At 49.8% G+C, this 23,742-nt stretch overlaps 1 protein-coding gene across 1 annotated transcript; it reads right to left on the bottom strand.

The window, feature by feature from the left end:
• Nucleotides 1-11,343: 11,343 nt before the first annotated feature.
• LOC141942063 (uncharacterized) lies at nucleotides 11,344-14,736 on the bottom strand. Its single transcript, XM_074865018.1, has one exon. It carries the CDS (start codon nucleotides 14,734-14,736, stop codon nucleotides 12,112-12,114), a length of 2,625 nt encoding a protein of 874 aa, XP_074721119.1. The 3' UTR covers nucleotides 11,344-12,111.
• Between the last annotated feature and the right edge of the window lie 9,006 nt (nucleotides 14,737-23,742).

Genomic DNA, 23,742 nt, shown 5'->3' on the forward strand with positions numbered 1-23,742 from the left:
CTCAGTAAACCTTTGTGAAAGAGCTGCCGTATATCAGTAAGACAAGTTAAAACCATACATGTAGCTGAGCACAGAAGTGAGGTTAAAACTGTTGTTTAAAGCTGGGCCTAAGTGAAGACTCCTGCATTTCAATTTTGGCTCTCTCCATGGTTCAGTACTGGATCAAGTACTGAATTATCCCAAGGCCTCTTTTTCTCATCTACAAATGGTGCAGAAAGGGAACTCTGGCAGATTTATTCTGCTCATGATGTGTCCCTGAAGCAGACTGCTGCTGCCTGTTTCCCCTCCTTTCTCCTGCAGGTTACTGTCCCTGGGACATCCTTGTGTCCCTGCATCTGCTATTCTTGTTCACAGGCAAACAGATCAGCTTAAACTCTCCATAAGGGCAGCTGACATGAAAGGGAGACAAGGCCGCCCTTCTGCTGGAGCAGGAATAGCAAGAAAGCCCTAGAGTTGCTTGTTCAATGAACATGTAGTAGAGCCTAAACGCTCATCTCTGAAAGAAGCTGTCACATTCAGTGTCCTATGAAAAGTGGCATGAATTCTGTTCTGCAAAATGCTGTCACTTTTTTATAGTTTTTCTTTTTTATGACTTTTTATACTTTGGTTTTCATGACTGGCTGCAGTATGTGAAAAATTGGTAGTGAGATCCTAGTGGGAGGTTTATCTGAAAAAGACCACAACTGAAACAAGACATCTCTTTCTGCATCCTGTGAAGTGAGCAAAAAGTTGTTTTCACAGTGGTAGATTCTCATTTGAAATCTTGCGATAAAAGGGAGAACCACTGAAGTCGCCTTATGTGCCCTGAATTCAGGCTGTGGTTTCAGCGAGGCACACTGGGAGCACTAACACCTGACAAGGTAACCCTGGCACTGGCCTGTGAGACGTATCCTTGTCATATCTAACCTGCTAACTTGTCCAGGCGTATTTCTATGAAGATTGAGAGGCATTCAGTTGAAATTGTATAAATTCTCATAGAAAAACTGGCTGCTCATGGCCTGGATGAGCAAACGGTCTGCTGGGTCAAGCACTGGCTGGATGGACGGTCCCAGAGAGTGGTGGTCAATGGAGTTAAATCCAGCTGGCGGCCGGTCACAAGTGGCGTTCCTCAGGGCTCAGTGTTGGGACCATTTCTGTTCAACATCTTTATTGATGATCTCGATAGGACATAGAGTGTGTCATCAGTAAGTTCGCAGATGACACCAAGTTAAGCGGGAGTGTCGATCTGCATGAAGATAGGGAGGCTCTACAGAGAGATGGATAGATTGGATCGGTGAGCCAACGTCAGCGGGATGAGCTTCAACAAGGCCAAGTGCCCGGTCCTGCACTTGGGCCACAACAACCCCCTGCATAGCTACAGGCTTGGGGAGGTGTGGCTGGAGCTGTCTGGAAGAGAAGGATCTGGGGGTTCTAACTGACAAGCAGCTGAACATGAGCCAGCAGTGTGCCCAGGTGGCCAAGAAAGCCAACGGCATCCTGGCTTGTATTAGAAATAGTGTGACCAGCAGAAGTAGGGAGGTGATAGTCCCCCTGTACTCTGCACTGGTGAGGCCACACCTTGAGTATTGTGTCCAGTTTTGGGCACCTCAATACGAGAGGGATATCGAGGTGCTGGAACGAGTGCAGAGGAGGGCAACGAAGCTGGTGAAGGGCCTGGAAAACAAATCCTTGATTTTTTTCAGGAGCGATTGAAGGAGCTGAGACTGTTTAGCTTGAGGAAGAGAAGGCTGAGGGGAGACCTCATCACTCTCTACAACTACCTGAAAGGACACTGTAGAGAGGTTGGTGCTGGTCTCTTCTCACAGGTGATTAGTGACAGAACAAGAGGGAATGGCTTTAAACTGCAACAGGGGAGGTTCAGACTGGACATTAGGAGAAAATTTTTCCCAGAAAGAGTGGTCAGACAGTGGAATAGGCTGCCCAGGGAGGGGGTGGAGTCACCATCCCTGGATGTGTTTAAGGGTCGTTTAGATGAGATGCTGGGGGATATAGTGTAGGGGAGAACGTTGTAGAGTAGGGCTGATGGTTGGACGCGATGATCCCAAGGGTCTTTTCCAACCTGAATGATTCTCTGAAATCATCTGAATGCAATGCCTTGAGCTGCATCTCAAATTTACCATGTATCTGTGGAACAATATTACAGTATAAAACAGTTGTTTGAGCTAGCTGAAGGACTGTTACAATTAAATTATTTTTTCAGCATAGAGCTCTTGGCCAGCACCACCATCCAACAATGTGGAAGCTGACAGTGTGCTTAATGGCTGTATCTATCACCCACAACACTGGGATGAAAGCACCAGGGTGAGGGCTGGGAGCTTTGGATTCTCTTTCCAGCCTTTCCACAAAGCTGCTCCTGTGACTTACAACTTGCCAGGAAGGTGGTGCCAGATGCCCTCTTCCAACGGCAGCTTTTTTAACCTTAACATCTTATAGCTGCTGGTGGTTCTTCACATCCACTGGTGGAAATTACCTGAGGGAAGAGGTTACAGCCCTGATAGATCTGCTTATTTCTTTCCAGCTGTACCTGTTTCCTATCCTGATAATATTTCCTGAGAGAGGTGGTGAGCAGCAAGGGACAGTATCTTTTTGACCCTGCCCAGCTGTAGCAGTTCCTGACGATACCCTTAAACTGGTGATGAATGCAGGTATTGCAAAAATGGGTCACAAAAAATGAATGAATAGGAAACTGTAAATAAAAACCACTATACAAAAAAAGATGTGGGCAGGCTGGAGAGGGGCCAGGGGAGGGCCACAGAGATGATCAGGGGCCTGGGCAGCCGTGTGAGGAGAGGCTGAGAGAACTGGGGTTGTTCAGCTTTGAGAAGAGAAGGCTTAGGGGAGACCTTATCTCCATGTTCCAGTATTTAAAGGGTGGCTACGAGGAAGATGGAGACTCCCTTTTACAAGGAGTCACATGACGAGGGATGATGGGTAGATTCTGATTGGACATGAGGAAAATTTTTCACAGTGAGAAGCAGCAGCTACTGGAATAATCTCCCCAGGGAAGTGGTAGCTTCCCCCACACTGGACACTTCTAAGATTCAACTGGACAGGGGTCTGAGCCATCCTGTCTAGATCATGCTTTTGCCAGAAAGGTTGGACCAGATGATCCTTGAGATCCCTTCCAACTTGGTATTCTGTGAAATAAGTGCAGTGCCATAAATCTTTCTGTGAGAAAGCTTTAGAAAAAGGGCAGAAGTGTTCCTCATCTCCAAATAAGCTGCTGTGCTTTATTTCAAAGAGCTCAACGGACAGTTGAAAGCAATGAGGTGCTATTTCAACCAGTTATTTCTGGCAGCGCAAAGGTTTAGGCATTGATTTCTATTGAACTTTAAGAAAATTCTGTTCTGATTTCAGAGAGCTACAGTAAACTGCCTGCCCAGTTTTGCTCCTTGGTGTACGCTGGCAATCACTCCTGCTCCAGGGTGGGAGGCTGGGTGCAGGCGTAGATATCAATGTCCCCAGGTGCCTGACACTTCCATGAGTCTTGAGCATTTGCAGGAGCCTACCTTGCACAATGTGCTGAGTACCACTTGTCTCACAGTTGTGTTTCATTGTAGGATTGATATTCAACAACAACAGGCAGAACCACAGAGCCTCAGGTCGCAGACATTTTCTTCTTGCATTGACAGGCTCAGGTCCTTGCTATTTCTCTACTTGAGACACAAAAGTTTGAAGTAAGACCAGAATTTCAATGGGGGGAATGTGAAAGAAGTGGTACATTGTATTTTTTTTTTTTCCTGAGAGCTATGGGGAAAACTGAAAATCTCTGTGTGGGGGAGGGAGGGGAGATTTAAAAGAAACCTTTAAAATGAAGTAGGATTTCTTAGAATTAACAATGAAACTGTTCACGCAATGTTCTGAGCATTAACCTAACAAACAGTTGAAATAAAAGTTGTTTTCCACAAAGCTAAGTGTTTCCAACTTGCATTATAAAGTCAAGCTCCTCAGGCTGAACCACAGTTTGATAATACTGTGCTCTATGAGAAATATATTGACTGTGATACCTCTTGCTCATAGCTAAGCTTTCTCCCTCAATTTTTTTTCTTTTGGAACTGCATTATATCAGTCTCTATTGATGCTATTTCTGAGCCACAGTGGCAAAACTATCCCTTTTGTAGTCAGCAGAAATTACGATTTCTATTTCTCTTCACTCCTCCATGTCAGTGGTGTGTCAGTGGTAAATAACACCCTGAAGTACCATGATAAATGTACAGGTTCTCCTCTGAGTGTTAATCATGACTCTGAAGTCTGTATCCTTACATTCATTCATGTGCAAATGAAGTCTGTGCCTTGAGAGCATGATGAGAGAAGCTGGGGGGGGGGCTTTCTGCATTAGCTCAGTTCTTTCCTACCCTGCCTTCAGCCTTTCTCAAATCCATCTCTTGTGTTTAAAAAAATAAAAAAACCACTCTGCCTTGCTCAGCTTCACCCCAGTAATGCTCCTTCTCTTGCTTTGCGCTCCCTATGTTGCACCGGGAAACCCGTCAAATGAGTCACCAGGGCAAGGTGGTGTGTGACCACTGAAATGTGAGACTTCTCAGCAGCTTGCAAGATTTGGCTCTTTTGCCCACTTCTTTGAGGTCACTAGAAGTTTTGGTGCTGTAGCTTCATGCAAGTCTGGATTCAGGGACCACGCAGGATGCATTCAGCTCACATGGGTTTCTCAGACAGCACCTGGGCTTGCCTTCAGCAGCACCATCAGTGCCTTCACCGAGGTCCCTTGGCCAGGGAGCTCGTGTCAGTGGTGGCCACGATGCGGAGGCCTCAGGGCCCCTTGGGAAGGCACCTTTTGCACCTGCATTGCATGTAGCATTCAAATTTGAATATGCATCAGCAATTCCTTGACACGTGCGCTCCTTCCCTGCTCCACGCTGTTGTGCTGGGGTGGAAGAGGACACCTGGGAAGCCAAGGTGAAATCAAGACCCTGACAGCAGAGTTCATCCTGCAAAGCAGCATCAGACATAAAACCTACCCCATCAGGTTTGTATAAAATCTGGAGTTTGGGACCCTCTGTGAATGGTCAGCAGTTAGTGTTGCTGGCATTTGTGTCTGTTCAAGAGCTTACAGATCTGTGATATTTTTTGAAAACTCTCAGGATGAGTGTCTCTTCCTGCTAAGTTATTTCATGTCACTCTGTGAGGGTATCTGTACTCACAGCCTAAGCAAGCAGATGGACTAGTTTCCTTAGAATTGCCCTCAAAATGAGAGGATTGTATGGAAGGCACTTTGTTTTAAGAAAAACACCTCTCAAATCTGATGGAGGTGATACCAGCTGCTTCACTGCCTGCCTTCTGGTTTGTTTACATCTCCTTTTATTCTTTTTTCTAGCTCAGTAAATGAAGAAATCAGACCACACACACCAGCCGCACTCGTTCAGGAGTGCTGGTGTGCCCACCCCAGCGCTGCGCCTGCGGTGAGGGTGTCGTGTCGCCGAGCCCGAGCAGAGCGGGCACGCTGCCTGCCATGCAGCTGCAAACGGGGGGGCTCGGGAGTGCGAGGTATGTACACCAGTGCACAGCTTGCCTTTCATCTTTCCACTCCGCGCTCGGAACAGTGAGAAACACCAGTTGGCAAAGAAAAAGAGGTTGAGACAACACCCGCAAGCTGGTGTCCATCTCGACCTTCACTGTGTAGCCTTACCCCCTCTCCAACACTCATCTCATCGCTGTGTCATCTTTTGTTATGATTTTACTGCTCCACGTTAGTCCTGGCAACTAACTGGGTTAAGATTATTGATCAGGTTTATGAACAAGCATGGAGGAAGTGAGGACAGACATACCACTACTGTTGTGGCTGTACTTTCTTGTTCATTGGTGGATGTGCTGTTGAGGCAAATAAGTCTTTGTTTTTTTCTTTTTTAGCAATGTTTTATAGAGTATTTTGTTGCTGTTTGCTTAGGCAAACATAGACAAGCAGGCATCTTTGTAGCATTACTGCAATGTTTGCTAATGGAGAGCAAGGCTAATGCAATGGGAGCCCCCCCATGAGATGGATTTGTAGTGTTTATGCTTCAGGATGTGCTCCTGTGGCATTTGACAAATACAAGAGACTTCAGAGGAGGTCAGCAAATGGAAGCCTAGGCCGTGTTGTCTAAGCAGTCTTGAAACTGTTAATAAATAGGTATCTATATCCCCTTGTAGGCACCTCAGAGAGGGGTGTAGTTTTGAGAACAGCTGACTACCTGCTGCTCAGTAGCACTAAAAATCAAAGATGGTCCAATGAAAAGAGATTTGGGTGCCTTGTGTTAGGCCTCCAGGTTTGAAACTTCTGATCTTTAATCAATTTAAGGGTGGCTGTGGAAATGCTGCAGTCTTTAAACTGTCTGATGACACTAACTGTTTGTTTACTTCCTCAGGGGATCTGTAAAGGTCAGTTCGTACCCTCTCTCTCTTGGAGCACTTGCTGTGTAAGCCACGGGGGCTTGTCTCTCTCCCCACTGAACGACACTTGGCTCTGCCAGTGGAGTGAGTTTGTCTTTGCTGCTTTCCTCTGTCCCCAGTAATGCCTGATCATAATATGGGTTTCTGAAAATATTTGTGTCAGTCCTGTATACGCAGCCAAAACACGTTTGTCTTATAGAAAATACACCAAGTGCAGAGAATATTGCCATGCAAGCCTGTCTGTGTCCTTTGAATGCGTTTGGAATGATGATACTAGAATAATTTGCTGAAAAAGTTAAACAAAGGGTTATATTAAAGTACTGACTGCACATTGCCAATGATAGGGAATTTTTACACCCGTTTTCCTTTCTCTCTGTGCTGGTATCAGCCAGCGCCTTCATTATCATACTGGACAAGTCTTGGAAAGGGGAATATATGTAAAATGCAGGTGGCTCCAGCCATGACTTCTATCCCTTCACTGTTGGTATCCATGCATGGAGCAGTGCAGCACCCACGGGCATACAGGTGACAGAGCCCATCTGGGCAGATGAGGTAGGAGGGCCAGGCCTGTAGATCTGTGTCCAGCTGCACAGACAAGTTACCAGGAGACAAAATAGAGCATGGGTTTGCTGGCCAAATGTGTACTCTTGTCCCAGGACCAGTATGAGTAACACACCTCGGTTGGATTGAGGGAGAAGTCACTCTGTGCACACCCTGTGGTACAAGCCTGGAGAGAGCAGTTTCCACAGGGCAGTGTGGGGTGTAAATTCACACCATCGCTCACCTCATAGAGCTGTGCCCTGCAGCTGCTTCCTGCTCTCAGCCCAGGTCAGATGGCATATCCGCTATCACTTGCAGATACCACCAACTTCCCGTGCTTCTCAATGGAATAAAGCCTTGCATTGCTTCTGGAGATGCTGGGAAGAAAGGGAGATGGAGTTGAAAGTTTAAGAAGGATGTTTTTCCCTCATATCTTCTAGCCTGCACTATTCCAAGTAACCTTGTGTCTTTCTGTTCTCTTTCCAGGTACCTGTGACTCATCCACTGATGAAACTGCTGAGAGCAGCTGGAAGAATAAGGGCATTTTGATTGCCCCATGCTGTACAAGGCCTAATCTTAATTATGCTGTCTTGTGTTAGCTTTGCGAAACTCGACGGTCATGCTGACAATAGATCTCTCTCAAAATTGGAAATTCTTTCCATTATGTTTTATTTCTCAAGAAAATGAGTGAACCCATAGGAATTCCCTGCATTTCCCTCTGTGGGATATAACTTCAGTTATTTCACCACTCCTAAGAGTAAACTAACTCCCTACTGAGTTATTCATGACCCCTTCGCAGCCAGGCTGATGTATATCTGATCACTTCCTGAGTCTGCTGTGAGGAATAAATCCAGCATCTCCCTTCCTGCTGAGTGCTGGCACATCACAGAATTTCTCTGGGATTCTACAAAGCAGAAAAAAATCAGCACAAGCCAGAGTATGTCCCACATCTCAGATGAGCTACCCAGCTTTTTTAGCTCTCAAACCAACTCCCCTCATTGTGCCTCTGGAGCGCTGATGCTCTTCTTTATTTTGCCTCCTAAAACTCATTTCTTTCATCCTGCCCATACGTAATAAATTGTGATCAGCCAGGATATAGGACGCTGCGCTACATCAGCATCTGATTGTATCACTCTGTCCCTGGGGCTTTCTCGCTCTTTCCTTACTGTTCTGCTATGCTGGGTCGTGTCTGCAGTAAATTTACGGGTTGTAAATAGCTGGGGCTAGTATCCAGCTTCTCTGTGAATCACCTGGTGTGCTCTGGCGTGGAGTAAAACGCTTGGGAGCAAAAGAAACTGCAGGACAGCTTACCTAGCCACTAAGCAGGGCTGATAGGAGTAAAACATTTGTTCTCAACCTTAAAGGTATCTTATGAAGGGGTCACAACCAGAGCACTGCAGCAGACAGTCCAGTGCTGCATCGAGATTGAACCCTCCAGGGTATCAATCTGCCTGCTACTACTTTTGCTTTTATAGGATTCCTTTGATGTGCAGTGGCTTATGAAATGCATGAGGTTTGAAGGACATCAGCACCAAGAGGGTGTAAGCCAGATGAATCCTCTGTCTGTGAATGTGCAGGCACCCTGGGTGAAGGAAGAGAGATTTGCAATGTTCTGCTCAGAGCAGGGAGTCCTGAAGGATGGACAGTCACACTCAAGAAGCAAGAAAACTGGTGTTAAGGAAGGTGGAAAGCACCTGGTGTAGGAAAGGGCTAAAGAGGTGGGAAAGAGGAAAAAAGGAGAGCCATGGCCAAGCCTTGAGTCTGAAAGGCAAAGTTCACTCTGGAGAGTAACACTGGTCAAAATGCTGATGATAGATTTGGGGAGGCAGCTCCAACAGACAGGCAGGAATCAGCCAGCCTGGCCCTGCCCAAGGAGGTACGAAATGAACCTTCACAGGACACCCCCCAAAAAATTTCCAAGCTCTTGAATGTTTTTATGAAAATACAATGATGTTAACCTGCTTGGGGCTGGGAAATCAAAGTCTGAGTTTTTTCTGAGCAGCATGCTCAAGTACAAGCCTAGCGAGGGGAAAACCCAGGCTCAAATTCCTTCTGCATTTAATTTGAGCCAATGTGGGATGTTATAGGCTCAGGGTAGCTGTTAGATCTTTACCCCAGGACTTGCTGTCGAGGTGGCCCCATGCAGCCATGATCCAGATATCTCCACGTAACCCCTCACCTTTGCTTCAGAGGACATGAAGACTCTCCACGTCTGCTCACACGGACTGAGGACCTGCTGTGGCACCTCCACATGGCTGCAGGGCACGACCCAAAAGTGGCAGAATCCTCTGCAGCAGCAGGAAAGGTCCATCCTGCCAGGTATCCCTGCAGTCCCATGAGACATATCCAGAGATAAGCTGATGCTCTGCATGGAGAACAGGCTCCTTCGGTTAAATTATGTGTTTGGTACTTTCCTGTTCCTTGTGGGCTCTTTTTAGTCTCTCCAGAGGACCCCAGCATGTCTGGGGTTCCACCAAGGCTTATTTTTACATCACTTGTTCCACTTGAGACAAAACTGCTTCGCAGCAGCATGTTAGCCCCTGTTTTTTCAAAAGTTAATCTGAATTACTGACACAGGATTAGACCAGTGGGGCTAGTGACCTGCCCACATCAATGTTTGCAGCCTAAAGCAGGGGCAGCCAGGCTGGGCTAGCTCTGAAAACTGCCTCTTCGATCTACCTAGTTGGAACCGAGGGAAGCTGGTGCGTTGCAGATGGGTTGGGGGTTTCCACAGGCCACAGCTTGCATGCTCTGCACAGGCAGACTCCCCTCTGCCCCAGAGCACAGGGGACACAGACATAAACACCAGGGAATAAATCCAATTGTGTTACTCATTTGGCTTGGAAAAGCAGGAAAGTGTGGGTAAAATCTTTTATGGGATTTACTGAAACAACTGGAAAAGCAGACAAAACCTCTGGCTCAAGGTCCTGCCCACGGGCTGCACCCGAAGTCACAGCAATACTGCTGCTACCGTAAAAACAGCTCTCCTCGGTTTGTGGTGATAAACAAATGACTAAAAGTGAGTGGGAACGTCATAGTTTTGCAAACTTTCCAAACCAAGGTGCCGGCTCTGCAGAGGGCAGCAGCTCGTTGCAGCTGCAGAGGATGCTGCTGTGCATCCAGCAGCCGTGCAGGGCTCTGCATTCAGCTAAAAGCTGCGTGTGGATGTAGGAACCCCTTTCCCTATGGCTACAGCATCTTCCCAGGGCTAACCCCTGCTGTGCCACACTGTCCCAGTGCAGGTTTGGGGCTGAAGAGTGGAAAATGTGAATTTTCTGTGGTTTCTTTTTCCCCTACAGGCTCGCAAAACAGGCCAGAGGTGTAAAGGCTTTGTATAAAAGGGTAGTTACTCATACAGAAATTAATTCTCATGAAACATGTAAGGTGTTAGCAAGTGAGAAAGGTGCTTAAACCAAAATAGCCATGTGTTTTCTGTGAGGCTTAATGAAGGGAGCAGCAGAGCGTGGAGGGCACCAGGCACCAGCCCTTTCCTGGGCAGTGGGAGGGCTGGGAGGAGAGTTCAACCTCCCAAGGGTGAAGGGGGTGTTTTTGTGGTACTTGGAGGGGAAGAAGGATTTCTGTGTTTTTAGACAGTGATTTATTTATTCACGTTTTCATGAGCTCATGAGATAATGTGTGCTACTTAAAGAGAGGTGTCTTTAACAAACCCATATATTGGAGTTTCACTTTTCTTTGGAAGAAGCACGCTGTGGCAGTATGCTCTTTCTTAGTGCTTCCCAGCCCAGTGTTTGTGAAAAGTGGGGATTTTAACTCATTTCTCGAGTTAGCCCAGCAGCTGCCTGTTGGGTTAAAGGCCAATTCTTTAATATTTTTATTTCAGCCTGGATTGCAAAAGGCTTTTTGCCTGCATAACCACCACCTTCCCCCCACCCCCCCTCACCCCCCCATTCTCAGAGAGAGCAGCACCTCCGAGATGAGATCAGATACGTGGGCTGAAAATGAGGTGGTTAATCTAGCTTTTTGAATTGCCAGTGCTTTTAAATGCTTTGAGACCCCCTATGTATATTTTAAGGCTCCTTCTGGATTCAGAGACAGGGTGGGTGATGCAGGTCAGGAGAGGCAGAATGAAAGAGGGGTGCGGGTTTGTGCACCATCGCAGAGCCCCACCCCTCAGCCCAAGGCAGAAGTCTTTGTGTTTCAGTGAATATTCTGCAGACAAAAAGCAAGTGAGGGATTTTGGCCTATAAAAGGGAAAAAAAACCCGCATCTTTTGTTTTTAGCAGAATTTCTCTTTACCAGTGTAGTCTGGGCAGTGAGCAGCTGAGCAGGCCGCAATTGAACACACAGTCCATTCTCTAACAGATAAATTTTATTGAGTACATGCACAACTACACAAAGCAAAGTGGCAAAGCGGTGATGTCCGAGTACATGCACAACTATGCAAAGCGAAGTGGCAAAGCAGTGATGTCCAGGCTCCAAAAACAAGATCTCACCAAGCCGTTGGCCAGGCGTCCTGGGAGTCTCGGGAACCCAGAGATAATTGCTGCAAAGGTCCATATGGATTCAGCTCCTTTAAGTCCAAGGTGATTACAGGGTCTTGCGCTCTCCTCATCTTTTATCGTCTTTCCAAGTCTCTGAGGCTGGTAACACTTCTGCCATCTTCAGTGGGTGCTTTTCCACACTCAGACATTACATTCCCTTCTCTTTCCTTCCAAAGACACTGTCCTTGGCTTTCCTTATCCCCTTCTCCTCTGCTTAAGGAGTCTTAAATCACACAAGAGCTGCTTCTTCACACTAACATTTGGGGATGGAGGGTTCAAAGACAAGTTACTTATGCTAACTCTTGCTTCTTTACTGTGAGGGTAATCAAACAGTGGAACAGGTTTGCCCAGAGAGTTTGTGGAGTCTCCATCTGTGGAGATAGTCAAAACCCAGCTGGACACAGTCCTGGGCAATCCGCTCTAGGTGACCCTGCTTGAGCAGCAGGGGTTGGACCATCTCAAGAGGTCCCTTCCAACCTCAACCATTCTGTGATTCATGCCAACCACAGGCTGCTTGGCCTGCCCTCCCCTCCTGGATGGCCCTCTTAGAGAAGGCCATCCCTCACATCAAGGTCTGGTATGGCGTGTGTCCCCACCGCTCAACGCCTACTGGGTTGCAGCCAACAGCGGAGCCAAAAGTTCTTCTTGGTGGCAAACACAGAGGCCAACCCAGTCTTGCCCTTGACTATGGTAGGAGACGCTTGGCCATCCCCAGTTGTTGCATCTGCTTGTCAATGCAGACCTTGACCTGCCTTATCCAGTAACAAGTCGCTACCATGGCAAAGCACACACAGATTTGCATTAGCAGTAAAACTGCAATGGGGTGCAGCAGCATGTTGAAGATGCCAGTGGCCGTGGGGGACCAGCCAAAGAAAATTTCCCACCAGTGGTGTTCTCCCGCCCTCTTAATTCGTTCCATTACCTGTTTTATAACATTACCATCATGATGTACGGTTATGAGGATCTTCTTAGCTTCTGCCTTAGCATTTTCTAACAGCTGCTGTAAATTTGCATGCTCTAACATTTCTTTTACAAGTGACAAATCCATACCGATGGGGGTCGGGGTTATACTACGATACAAGGTATAGTTTCTAATTAGCAACTGGCTAGTAAACACAGGTGGTTTATACACAAAATCACAGCCTCTAATAATAGTTACATTGCAAGCACACATATTTGAGTCGTTAAACGTGGTCTGATTATAAACTTCATTAATCTGCACGTATTTACACATCGTTCTAAAGCACACGCACCCTTTCCCTACGTACACTAACACGGTTTTATTACTGCTCTGGGGATTGATCTCAAAATGGCACACCCCTTCTTTGGTGTCAAAGCAAACATCACTCGCCTTAAGGGCATCATCTTCACATATGAATCCCAGCCCCCTCTCCAAAATGCAGGCTTCCAAATCTACCGATTGCCATTTCCCATCAGACACCCTCGCCCACATGCGGTGGTCCAGGGGGTAGACCACGGACCCGTTTGTGTTAACCCCCAGGGCCACGATGGGGTAGACCTTTTCGATGTGAGCCTCTGCCACGGTCAGGACATGGGCGATGACTGCATTGAGGACCTGGTCGTGGGTGAAGTTGATGAGCCTCCACCAGGCTTGGAGCTGCCGCTCCTTCTCTGTGGCCGCATCCCACACGATCTTTCGGATCTCAGTGGGGAGGACACCATTGTCGCCGTCTCTCAGGATACCTGCAACAACACTCTGCACCCACATCTGGGCCTGGATGCAACTAAGAGCAAGGGAGACATTATTTTGTTCAATGCCCAGTGCTCGCAACAGCACCTGGTGGTCTTTCTCATTTATTTGTTCCCAGGTGGGCAACACCTCTGACACAAGCCACTGCCCCATCCCGAGGCTGGCCAGGGATGAATTCAGGGGGTTGAGGAGGCCCTGCACGCCCGAGGTGACAGCCTCCAACTTGTTGGCCAAGACCTCAACGTTCATACTGTTGAGGACTCCCAGCCCAGCACCTCCTCCGCCCAGTGCGGTGGCCAGCAGGTCTCTTCTGGCCCGGGTCCCCTGGATGGAGCGGCTGTGGAGCCATGCCAGCCAGCCGGTGTGGAGGGTGGATAGGAAGGGGGTGCAGTGTGGTCTGATGGATGAAATATTAACGGTGGACAGAGATAACACCACCTTCTTCAGTGACCGGACAGGCCCGGTCAACAGCTCTTGGATGTGATTTTTCTTGACTACATACGGGCCTATTTTGGAAACAAAAGGATGCAAGACAGCAGTGATGGTAAACTCTTTTTTAAACCCTTCAGGGCCTCCTATCCACCACTTTCCTCCAAGCTCAGGGGACATTTCTACACTCAGGTTTCCTCGACACCACACCTGAAGGTTTATGACCAGGTGTGGGCAGCGTTCATAATCCTGATTATACCATGAAGCCTCAGTGCCCAATTCAGATCTATTAAGCATTTTGGTCTCGTGGAGGCAGTTTACTGCCACGACCCACTTGCGGCCATTAGGGGCTGTGATAGTCATGGTGGTGCCATCGATTTGCATCGGATCAGTTATACTTTCTTGGGAGTATTTAATTTCCAATTTTACCTGGTTGCCAACTTCAGCATATTGAGCTGCATGCCAGGCCAAAAAATGGCACTTCGAGACCTTAACAGCAGCAAAGGAGAGTTTTGTGGTGCTAATCTTGAATTTAAAGGACAGCCCCACGCTCTTGTGGGCCCAGAGGCAGACCACAAAGACTGGCTGGACCAAAGTGAAATTGCACCAACAGTCCGATTTTTCTATGGCACAGTTTTTTTTCTGATTCTTCCTAGTTTTTATTTCAGTTACAGAGATTTGAGTTACCTTCTGGTGAGTGGATCCATTAATTACCCTGCACCCTACCTTTATTTCTTGTCCCACCTTCCCCAGCAGCTGTGGGACTCTGTCTGTGCTGTCCCAGCTCCACTCATTTTTCAGGTACGCCTCCATCCCATGCATAACCACCGTTGACAAATTTAAGCCGTTGTTAGAATTTAAACCCATGCTTCCCGTATATTTTATGTGAGCTTGAGACCAGGGCCAATCAGTCCCAATTTTTGTGTACCTCCTAACCCTGTGCTGGGCTGTGGCCCATGTTTTGAGGTGCCTTTCCAAGTGGGAACGACTGACTTTTTGTCTGAGATGCTGATGAGTTGGTTGACCATGTTGGGTGCTCAGCACTATGCACATACCAGAAAGCAAAGCAAATCCTGCAACCAGAAATTTGAAAGCATTTTCCCCGTAGCACAAATAGGGCTGGTGATGCCACGAAGTTCGCCCTTCCCGCCGGTCACAATTGCCTTCCATTTTCCTTTATCTGCAAAACATAAGCAAGAAGGGCTCTCCAGCCCCATTAATTTCCCTTCCATGCTTTTAATTGAGAAGAATGGAGCCATTTTTCCTGCCTTTTTGCCCCCTTTCTGATTTCTACCTGGTACATGGAGGGGCTGGCCTTGTTCACAACCCTAACAGGCCCCAACCATTGGGGTCCCAGCACCTGGTTCTTCTCTCTAACCCCCCGATACATTACCAGGTCCCCCGTGTTCCACTCTGCAGGGCGCAGCAGTACTCCCAGCTGCTTATCCATCTTGGGGATGTTGGTGTCCTGCACCAAGGCGAGCTGGTGGTACGTAGCTGACACTGTCCTCAGCATGTCCTGGACCCACTTATCTGTCAGCACACGGGGTTGCAGTTCATCTGGCGGCTCCCCTCTTTGCCACCAGTGTCCCGGCAGCTTCAGGTCTCTTGCAGGAGGCAGCTTTTGGGGAGAAGGCATGTGAGATGCCACAGCCCCCCGTAATGCCAGCAGGACCAGTGGGAGCTTCTGATCCCAGTCTTTCCTTTGCTGGTTCATGAGCTTTCTCAGCGCTGTCTTCAGTGGGTGGTTGGGCCCCTCCACTGAGCCAGGCTTCTGGAAATGCCCCTTGATGTGAAGCTTTTGCTTGATACCCAGGGCTTGGCACACCCCTTTTGTGACTTCTCCAATGAAGAGTTGGCCGTGGTCTGAGTCAATCTCCTTTGGGACACCCCACTGTGAGAAGACATGCTCTACCAGGATCTTTGCGGTTGCACTGGCTGTGTTGTTTCGAGCTGGAAATGCTTCCACCCACTTGGTGAAGTTATCACTGATCACCAGGCAATACCTGTTCCCTTGGGCTGTTTGTGGCAAAGGGCCAATAAACTCCATCTGCAACTTGCTCCATGGCCCAGAAATCCTCTGGTGGCCCAGGAGGGCTTTTGTCATTTTGGCATCAGGATTGTTGGCCGCACACGTCAGGCAGTTGCTGACGTACCTCTCCACATCCTCCCTCATTTCGGGCCACCACCCAGCAACCTGCAGCCTCACCATGGTCTTGTCTGTCCCCAAATGCCCCTGCTCATGAGCCAGGGCCACCAGCTCCGTCCGGACAAGTTCAGGCACCACCCAGACCGGGAAGTCTGCCCCCTCCCTCCGTGCCAGGACCAGCCCCGAGATGTCCTTCCACACCTTGCACCCTTTATACTCCCTGCCCTGCACTAACACCCGGATGCTGGGGTCTTGCGCCTGCAAGCCCAGCAGGTCCACGCTCTCCCAGTGTCTGCTGGGAGCCACCAACATGGGGCCATTCTCCAAGGACTTGCTGGCCTTCCACATCAGCCCTTCCTTTGCACCTTGCTTGGCTTTGGCGTCCGCCTCCTTGTTCCACTTGGCTTCTTCTGTTCCCTTCTTGTGGGCCTTCACCTTAATGATCTGGGTTGGGTGTGCTCTCTTCTCTGCCAGCCTCGTGAGGTACAGCAGCTTTTTGGCATAGGTGACAGGCTTGCCATCAGCAGACTGCATGTCCCTCTCCCTCCAGAGCGGCAACCACTCCAGCAATGCCCGCACTACCCAACCCGAATCTGAAAATATGGCCAGTGGCTGGTCTGCAGGCGTGTTTTCCATGGCGGCCATCACAGCCACCAGCTCAGCAGCCTGGATGGAGTGTGGCAGGCACTTCCCCTTCACCACCTCCCCTGTGCCCCGGTTGATGGCAGCATAGCCTGTGTAAGGCACCCCTTCCTCGTGGTAGTTGGACCCATCTACAAACCACACGACATAACGTCTCTCCTTGGCCTCCTCCAGGCTGAGGCTGCTCTCAAACAGGGGCACCTGCCGCAGCTTGGTCTCAGCTGAGGGACCCCCTGGCTCCTCCCCGTCCCTCTCTCCACTGATTACCACCCCATAGGTGCCAGATGAGGGCTCCCCTGCCTCCCAGGGGACCTCCTTGTCAGTCAATGCCAACACCCAATTGGCCATCCTGGGGCAGCACAGGGGATCCTCGTCACCCTTCCCCGACAAGAGGTACCTCACCGGGGCACGGGAGGTCTTCAACAGCACTGGGGCCGACCCTATCAGGTACTCCCAGTGCTGCAGGGCCCAGGTCAAGGCTAAAACCTCCCTCTCGTAGTCAGTGAACTGCTGCTCGGCCAGTGTCAGGAGGCGCGAAGCGTGGGCAACAGGGAGGAGATGGGCACCATGCTGCTGGCCCAGGGTGGCCTGCAGACCCCTCCCCGCACTGGCCAGCTGCAGGATGTAGGGTCTGTCACCCCGGGGATGCGCCAGCACAGGGGCTCGTGCCACACTCTCCTTTAAGATCTTCACTGCTTCGTTCTGCTCTGGCCCCCATTGCCAAGGGATGTCCTTCTTCAGGAGGTGGCAGAGTGGTGCAGCTTTCTCTGCATAGCCCTCGACGAACTCCCTGGAGAACTTCAGAAGAGCCAGGAAGGATTTTAGGGTGGTGGCATCAGCTGGTGCCGACACTTTCTGTATTAGCTCAACCCTCTGCTTCTCCAGTGAGCGCGCTTCCTCCCCCAGAGTCACCCCTAGGTAGGAAACCTCCTTCCAGCACAGCTGGGCCTTCATGGGGTTGACCCTGAAGCCCGTCTTCTGGATAGCCTCCAGCACTTCCCCCAGCACCTCGAGGTTCTCCTCCTTCGTCCGGGTGTGGATGAGAACATCACCGGCACAGGACAACACGCTCTCCCGGTGGCCAAGCTTCTCCCACATCCTCACCACGTGCGCATGGCAGATGGCAGGGGTGTTGTGGAAGCCTGGCGGAACTCTAGTGAAGGCAAATTGCCGTCCTCGAAGGGTGAAGGCAAACTTGTGCCAGGACTCAGGGTGCAAGGGGATGGCAAGGGACGGGCTGGTCAGGCTGAGCACTGAGAACCATTTGGATCCCCGGGAGATGGCTGCCATGACGTCTGGGTACTTGGCCACCATGTTTGTCCGCAGCGGGGTGACATGGTTCAGGGTGCTGAAGTCGACCGTCAGCCTCCATGTTTTCCCATCAGCTTTCCTCAGGGGCCACACCGGTGCATTGCTAGTGCTCTGCTGCTCCACCAGCACTCCCTGCTCCAGCAAGGTTTTGACTGTGTCCCACAAGCTGGCCTCAGCCTCAGCCGGGTACTGGAGCTGTGGCTGAGGAGGGGGATCTGGCCCCTTGACGGCCACGACAGCATCAATCTGCCCACAGTCCAGCTTGCTTCTTGCCCAGACCTGGGGGAACTGCTCCGTGACCCGTTTCACTCGGGGCTCCCACTCAGGGTGGACCAAGAGCTCAGGGGCTTTCACTGACATCACCCTGTGGCTCGCTGGGATGATGGGCACATCACTTTGGGGGCAGTGTAACAGCGCTTGGTTTGCCAGGTCCACCACTACCCCCATCTTTGTCAGTGCAGAGATAGCTAAAATTCCTGGCTTTCCCTTCATTTCCATTTTCCCAAATTTTTCAGACCCTTTGGCAGTCCCAATTTCAAAGGGTATGGGCCCTGTGAATGACACGGATGATTTTTGGCCATTCGGCCCTGTCAATTCAATAATTTCACAGGTTTGGAAGAGCCCGGCTTCGCCAGGGATCATATTCAGAATTGAATAAGAGGCACCAGTATCAATTAACATCACTTGTCCAAGCACCCCTCCTCCAATAGTCATATCAACTATCAGACGCCCCCACAAATCGGTCTTAATCGGTGCCACAAAAAGGGGCGATGCGGGTGCCTGGCAGCCCTATTGCTGAACCTTAGACCCCGGGTCAATCGGGTGGGAGCTGCTGTGCTTTTTGGCCTCGTGCAGGGCCAGTTTTCGGAAGAGCTCCGCATCCGGCAAGCCATCAATATCCTCCTGCTTCTCGTATTTTATCAAGCGCTTCCTCAGCTCAGCCCGCCAAGTGTTGGACTTCTGAAACCTCAGCCCTTGCTGGTTCTCCTTTCCTGAACCACCCTTGCCATCAGGATCTTTTCGGTTGTCTCCTTGCATTTTTCTCATCCCTGCATTTTGGAAGGACATAGCTGAGGTTTTCCCTTTCTTCCCCCCCAGCATGTACCCTGGGAATGCCTGCTTTTGCAGCTCAAAATTCTGGGTCAAGATCTGCTCCAGCTCCGACAGCGGTTTCCTGGCCGCATCCCCGCCTGCAATTACCCGCAACGGGGGTGTCAGCCCCACCACCAGTGGCTCCTTGAATTCAGGTCTGTCAAAATCGAGGGGGGAGTCCTTTGAGCCGGGCAGCCCAGCTATCTGGTAGAGCATTTTTTTACGGTTAACGTAAGCATCCGGCCGCTCCTCAGGGTTTTGCTTCTCCTGGTGGAAGAGCACTAAGGGGTTGACCTCTGGGAAGAACACCTTCAGCACAGCCAGCTGGACATCCCCGATGTCCTGGACATTGCCCATCTGCACATCCCCCGGCAGCGCTGCGAAATCATCTGGTTTCATGCACTTTCTCACCACATCTATCAGGTCACTCACCAAGTTGCCACTCTGGCACCTAGGTAGCCGCTGAGCCCTGGACAGCCAGTTGACTGCTGTCTCCTTTGTTAATGGCCCCAGCATCTTCCCCACTGTCTTGAGCTGCTCAGGGGTAAACCAGAGCACAGCCCTGTTGGTGTCTATGGCCTGGAGTGGGCTGTGGGTGGCCGGCTCATCGGGTGGGCTCTTTTTAATTTTGGAAGCCTCCACCTCCCCTCCTTGCATCTGGCACATCTCCTCCCGCAGAGGAGCATAGGGAGATGGCCTGGTGGGGCCGTTAGCACCCCACACATCATCCTCATAGTCATAGTGGGGAGGGTGCGGGTCTGGGGAGTCCTCCCCCTCGCCGTTCCCAAACCGGCTCCTCTTGCCTTGGATGGCAGCCACGATGCCCCTCGACACCCCCAGCTCCGCCTGCAGCTCCTGAATCTTGGCATGGCATACTTTGTGATCAGGGCCAGCACCCCGGTCCCGCTGGACATCCTGCAGGACCGCCCGCACCGCGCTCTGCGCATCGTGAGTCTCCCCGATCCACTTGCCAACCTCCTTCTCCAGCTCCTCTGTTTTCAGCTTCTCATAGCCCAGCTTGCTCTCCAGCCGGGTGATCTCCACCGCACTCCGCAGAGAGTCCCCGCACAAACCCTGCACCTCTGCCCGCAGGTTGTCCACCTGCATTTTGAGCTCACCCTTGGCCTGCTCCAACTTCTGCACATTCTCAAGAGCCTCCTTCAGCAATTTGGACAACTCCCTGCCCACCATCAACAAACCCTGCAAAGCTGCTCGCTTCTTGCACTTATTTGTGGGTTTGGGCTTTTTGGTCTCCTCCGACCAGCTCTCCCACTGCTGGCAGAGCTGCTGATATGCCTCCGGGCCCTGGAAGGCCCCTGGGGACCAAACCGGGGGGAGACACTTTTGGAGCACAAACTGCTCCAGTTTCCAATTGCTAACAAAGTCAGTCATCATAGTGAAGCAAACAAGATCCAAGACAGCTTCGTCTCAGAGCAAAACTACCATAACACAGCACCGCCGATCCACCCACAGCGAAAGGCTGCAACCCTGCGATCTGCCCCTCCAAAAAGCCCCCCGGGGGAATGCCCGAACCTGGTAGCAAGGGAAGGGGAAGGTGGGGACGAGTGGCCGCGGCCGAGCGGGCAGCCGCCGCGACCCACCGGCTCCCGGGGAAGGGGATGGGGAAGGGACGCGGGAACGGGCAAAGCAAAGCAGAGGTTTAGTAGGACCCCAATAATAAGATCTCACCAATCCTTGGCTGAATGTTCTGGCAGTCCCGGGGGCCTGGAGGTGGTCGCTGCAGAGCTCCGGTGGATTCGACACCTTTCAGGACAAGGTGTTTGCGAGCCCTCACTCCGATGGCTTTTTATAGCCATGGCAGGTCGTTGTTTGGGGCTGATAACACCTCTGCTTACTTGCTCGGTGGCTTTTCTTCCTGCAGGTGCTTCATCCCTCCCCCTGTCTTCCCAAGGACACTTTCCTTGATTTTCTTTATCCTCTTTGGCACTGATTAGGGAGGCAGAAATCACATGGGAGCAGCTGCTCTGCCCCTTATCTATTTTGGGGGGGGGCCCAGGATTAGTAACTGCTTGCTCATGCTAACCTCTGCTTGCACCAAGTGCCCTGAAGAGGGAGACCTGGAGCCTGTCCCCTCAGCAGCCATCCTCCCAAATTCCCCCAATGCCCCCTCACTTGCTGCACACCCCATTAGCACCTGGGTTTTAGGGGGAGATCACACATGGGACTCACACCTGACACCTGTAATACACACGGTCCCCCCAAACCCCACCCCAAGCACAGATCTGCTTGCTGGGGGGAAATGAGATGGCAGAAAAATTCACACAATTCATCATGTAGATCCATTTTGGATTCTGGACTTCAAAAGCAGCATTTTTCCATGCCACAAACCAGCCCGCTGCACACTGGTACCTTGGGGGTAAGCCACGATGTGTCAGGAGCCTTGACTGTGATATTGTATCAGCTGAATTACAGCTGTAAATCTGCACCTGCAAAGGCAGACAAACCCCCCCAACCTCGCCCTGCAAACCACATCTTAGCTCGGAGCAGTTTAGAAAAGAAAACTTGACCCACTTAACTTTTTTTCTGCCATTACACTAAGAAAAAGGTAGCACTCATCTTACTCAGTGAAAATGCTATCATTTTCATTGTTGCTTTTCCCCCTAATGAAATACTCCAGAAACTACACCCTTCCCTGGAATAAAATCATTAAATAAAATTTTAAAAGCAAAAAAATGTTCACCCATGGCTGCTTGAGTTCTGGGGAGTTTCCATCCAGCAACCCATTATCCCCAACGGGCCCTTATTTCCAGTAAGGTCAAGTTGGACCAGGCTTGAGGCTGAGCAGCCCTTCCCAATCCCAAAAGTTAGCCCTTGTGTCCCAGAAAGCACAGAGGGATTGGATTTTTTCCTTATTTTTATGGCAACTCTTCCTCTAATCTGGCATTTACAACCCAGCTGCAATTCTCTCTGCTGCAACGTGGGAGTTTAGCAGAGATGAAAGAGATGAAACCCCAGACAGGTCCTGCTTCTTGTCTGTGAACCTCTTTCTCCTTTCTTCTACCCCCATGCTTTGCTCCAACTCCCCGAGAGAAAACACTTTGCTGTAAGAAACCTATCATAAGGAGAAAATAAAAAGTTGAAAATGTAATAAAGCTGTTGAAAATGCAGGGAATTAGTGTTGGTGTGGTGAGGTATATTGGATGCGGGCTGAGAAAAAGAAGAGAGGATGTTTCCCCCCAGGATGGGTGAGGAGGAGACCCACAGGGAAAGCACCGAGATGGGGCAGTGAGGTGGCTGGGCTGGGGACCAGGCTGGTTGTCTTTCATTTCAGAAAAAGAATAAATTCCCCCTAGGAATTGTGCAGCCAAATAACACTAATACACTAAAAGTCAGCGATCTCCCTCATCTTGCCCCGGCAATAAGCCAAACACTCGTGATGAGGAGCTGCTGTACCCCAGCAAGGTCACCAACAAATCTTGCTTGTGTTAACAGATCAGTTCAACTTGCACCCTTTTTTCCTCCCCTATTTTCTTCCCAGGACAGCAGCCCCAAACAATGTGGGGATGTTATAAACAGCAGCTGCTCGCCTTCATGTTCCCAGAGTGCTTTTATTTTTGTTGGTGATGAGACAAAGCTATCCAACCTCCAAAATGTTTTCTTGTAGGAGCACCGTCCAGTCCTGAGAACAGCTTAGTTGCCAGTAAATAGCTCAACTGCAAACAGCAGCTTCAAAAAAACTTAAAAATTAATCCCTGTCCCAGCACACACACTATGCTTTTACATTGCAAATATTCCTTTTTCTTTCCATAGGAGACATCCAATAAGTAAAAGCGCTGCAGGGAAACATCTCTAAAGCTGCTATAATATCCTGAGGAATCCTTCCAAGCCAAAATATCTGCTTAGACAATCCAATGTATCTGCTTAGACAACCCAGTGTCACCAGCCTTGCAGCAACATTTGGTGCCCAGTGTAATATTCCCCATGTTCAAGGTTGTAACAGTGACAAAAGCCACCTCTGAGAGCACTTTGGTCCTGACCAGGAGGCCAGAAGATGCTCCAGGTGACAGCAACAGTGAGAAAAGGAGGATGCAGCCATTGCAGCAGCCAGGGATATCGGGCTCAGCTCACTGACTTCACCACGAGGATAAAGGGAAAATTCAACTGCAGTGTCATTTCTAATATTAAGCACATCCCCCCCCACCCCCACCCCCCAAAAAAAAAAAAAAAAAAAAAGTTGCCTACACCCAGTTCTGGAGAGGTGCCAACTTGGGAGTGAGGGGAAAGGCAAGCAGGAGGTGAGAAGAGGAGAAACAAGGGTTGCTGCACCCTGTGCCAGGGACTCAGCTCCAAAAATGAGCCCTTAAAAGCACTGAAATGCATTTGACAGCACGAAAACACACATTTAGCCTGCCAGAAAAGAGTTAAGGAGTGGTTCAGCCAACCCTAAATTTTAGCAGCCGAGCCCTTTGTGGCAAGGCTTTTGGTGGTTAGCAACCCGCTTTGAGCAGGAAATTATTTCAAACAGAAATGGGGAGGGGATGTGTTACAGCAGCATGGAAAAATCTGGTTGCAAAATGGACCAAAAATTTGCACTGCACGAGACACAAAATTGTTTTTCCTATTCGTCTGCCAACTCAAACCCCGGGGGGGGTATCTCAGTGCCCCCCTATCGTGAGACCCGCCCTGGGAAATCTCCCCTCACCAGGGAACCAGCCCCCGGGAGATGTTGAGGCTTTGTAAGGACCACGAGTATCTGCACAAGGAGGGCATAAAAGAAAACCAAACCCCACTTGGCAGCCAAGGGAGCAGTGAATAAACAAAAATAATAAATCATTTCTTTCCCAAACATGGAAATATTGAAGGCTGCTGAGACCAGTTCACCCCTGTAATTTCACATCATGTATTTCACTCTTTGAGTCCTCAACCCTGAGTGCTTCAAAACTCTTGCCCCTGAAGACATTTCAAAGCCACTCTGATATTTTATTTATCATTTAAATATTTCTGCATGTGAGCCACACACT

The sequence above is a fragment of the Strix uralensis genome, chromosome 4 (genome assembly GCF_047716275.1).
Source record: "Strix uralensis isolate ZFMK-TIS-50842 chromosome 4, bStrUra1, whole genome shotgun sequence".
In the NCBI taxonomy this organism is placed as follows: domain Eukaryota; kingdom Metazoa; phylum Chordata; class Aves; order Strigiformes; family Strigidae; genus Strix; species Strix uralensis.

Excerpts from the sequence above, each read along its gene's own strand:
- LOC141942063 (XM_074865018.1), bottom strand. The coding sequence starts at position 14,736 with ATGGAAGGCAATTGTGACCGGCGGGAAGGGCGAACTTCGTGGCATCAC.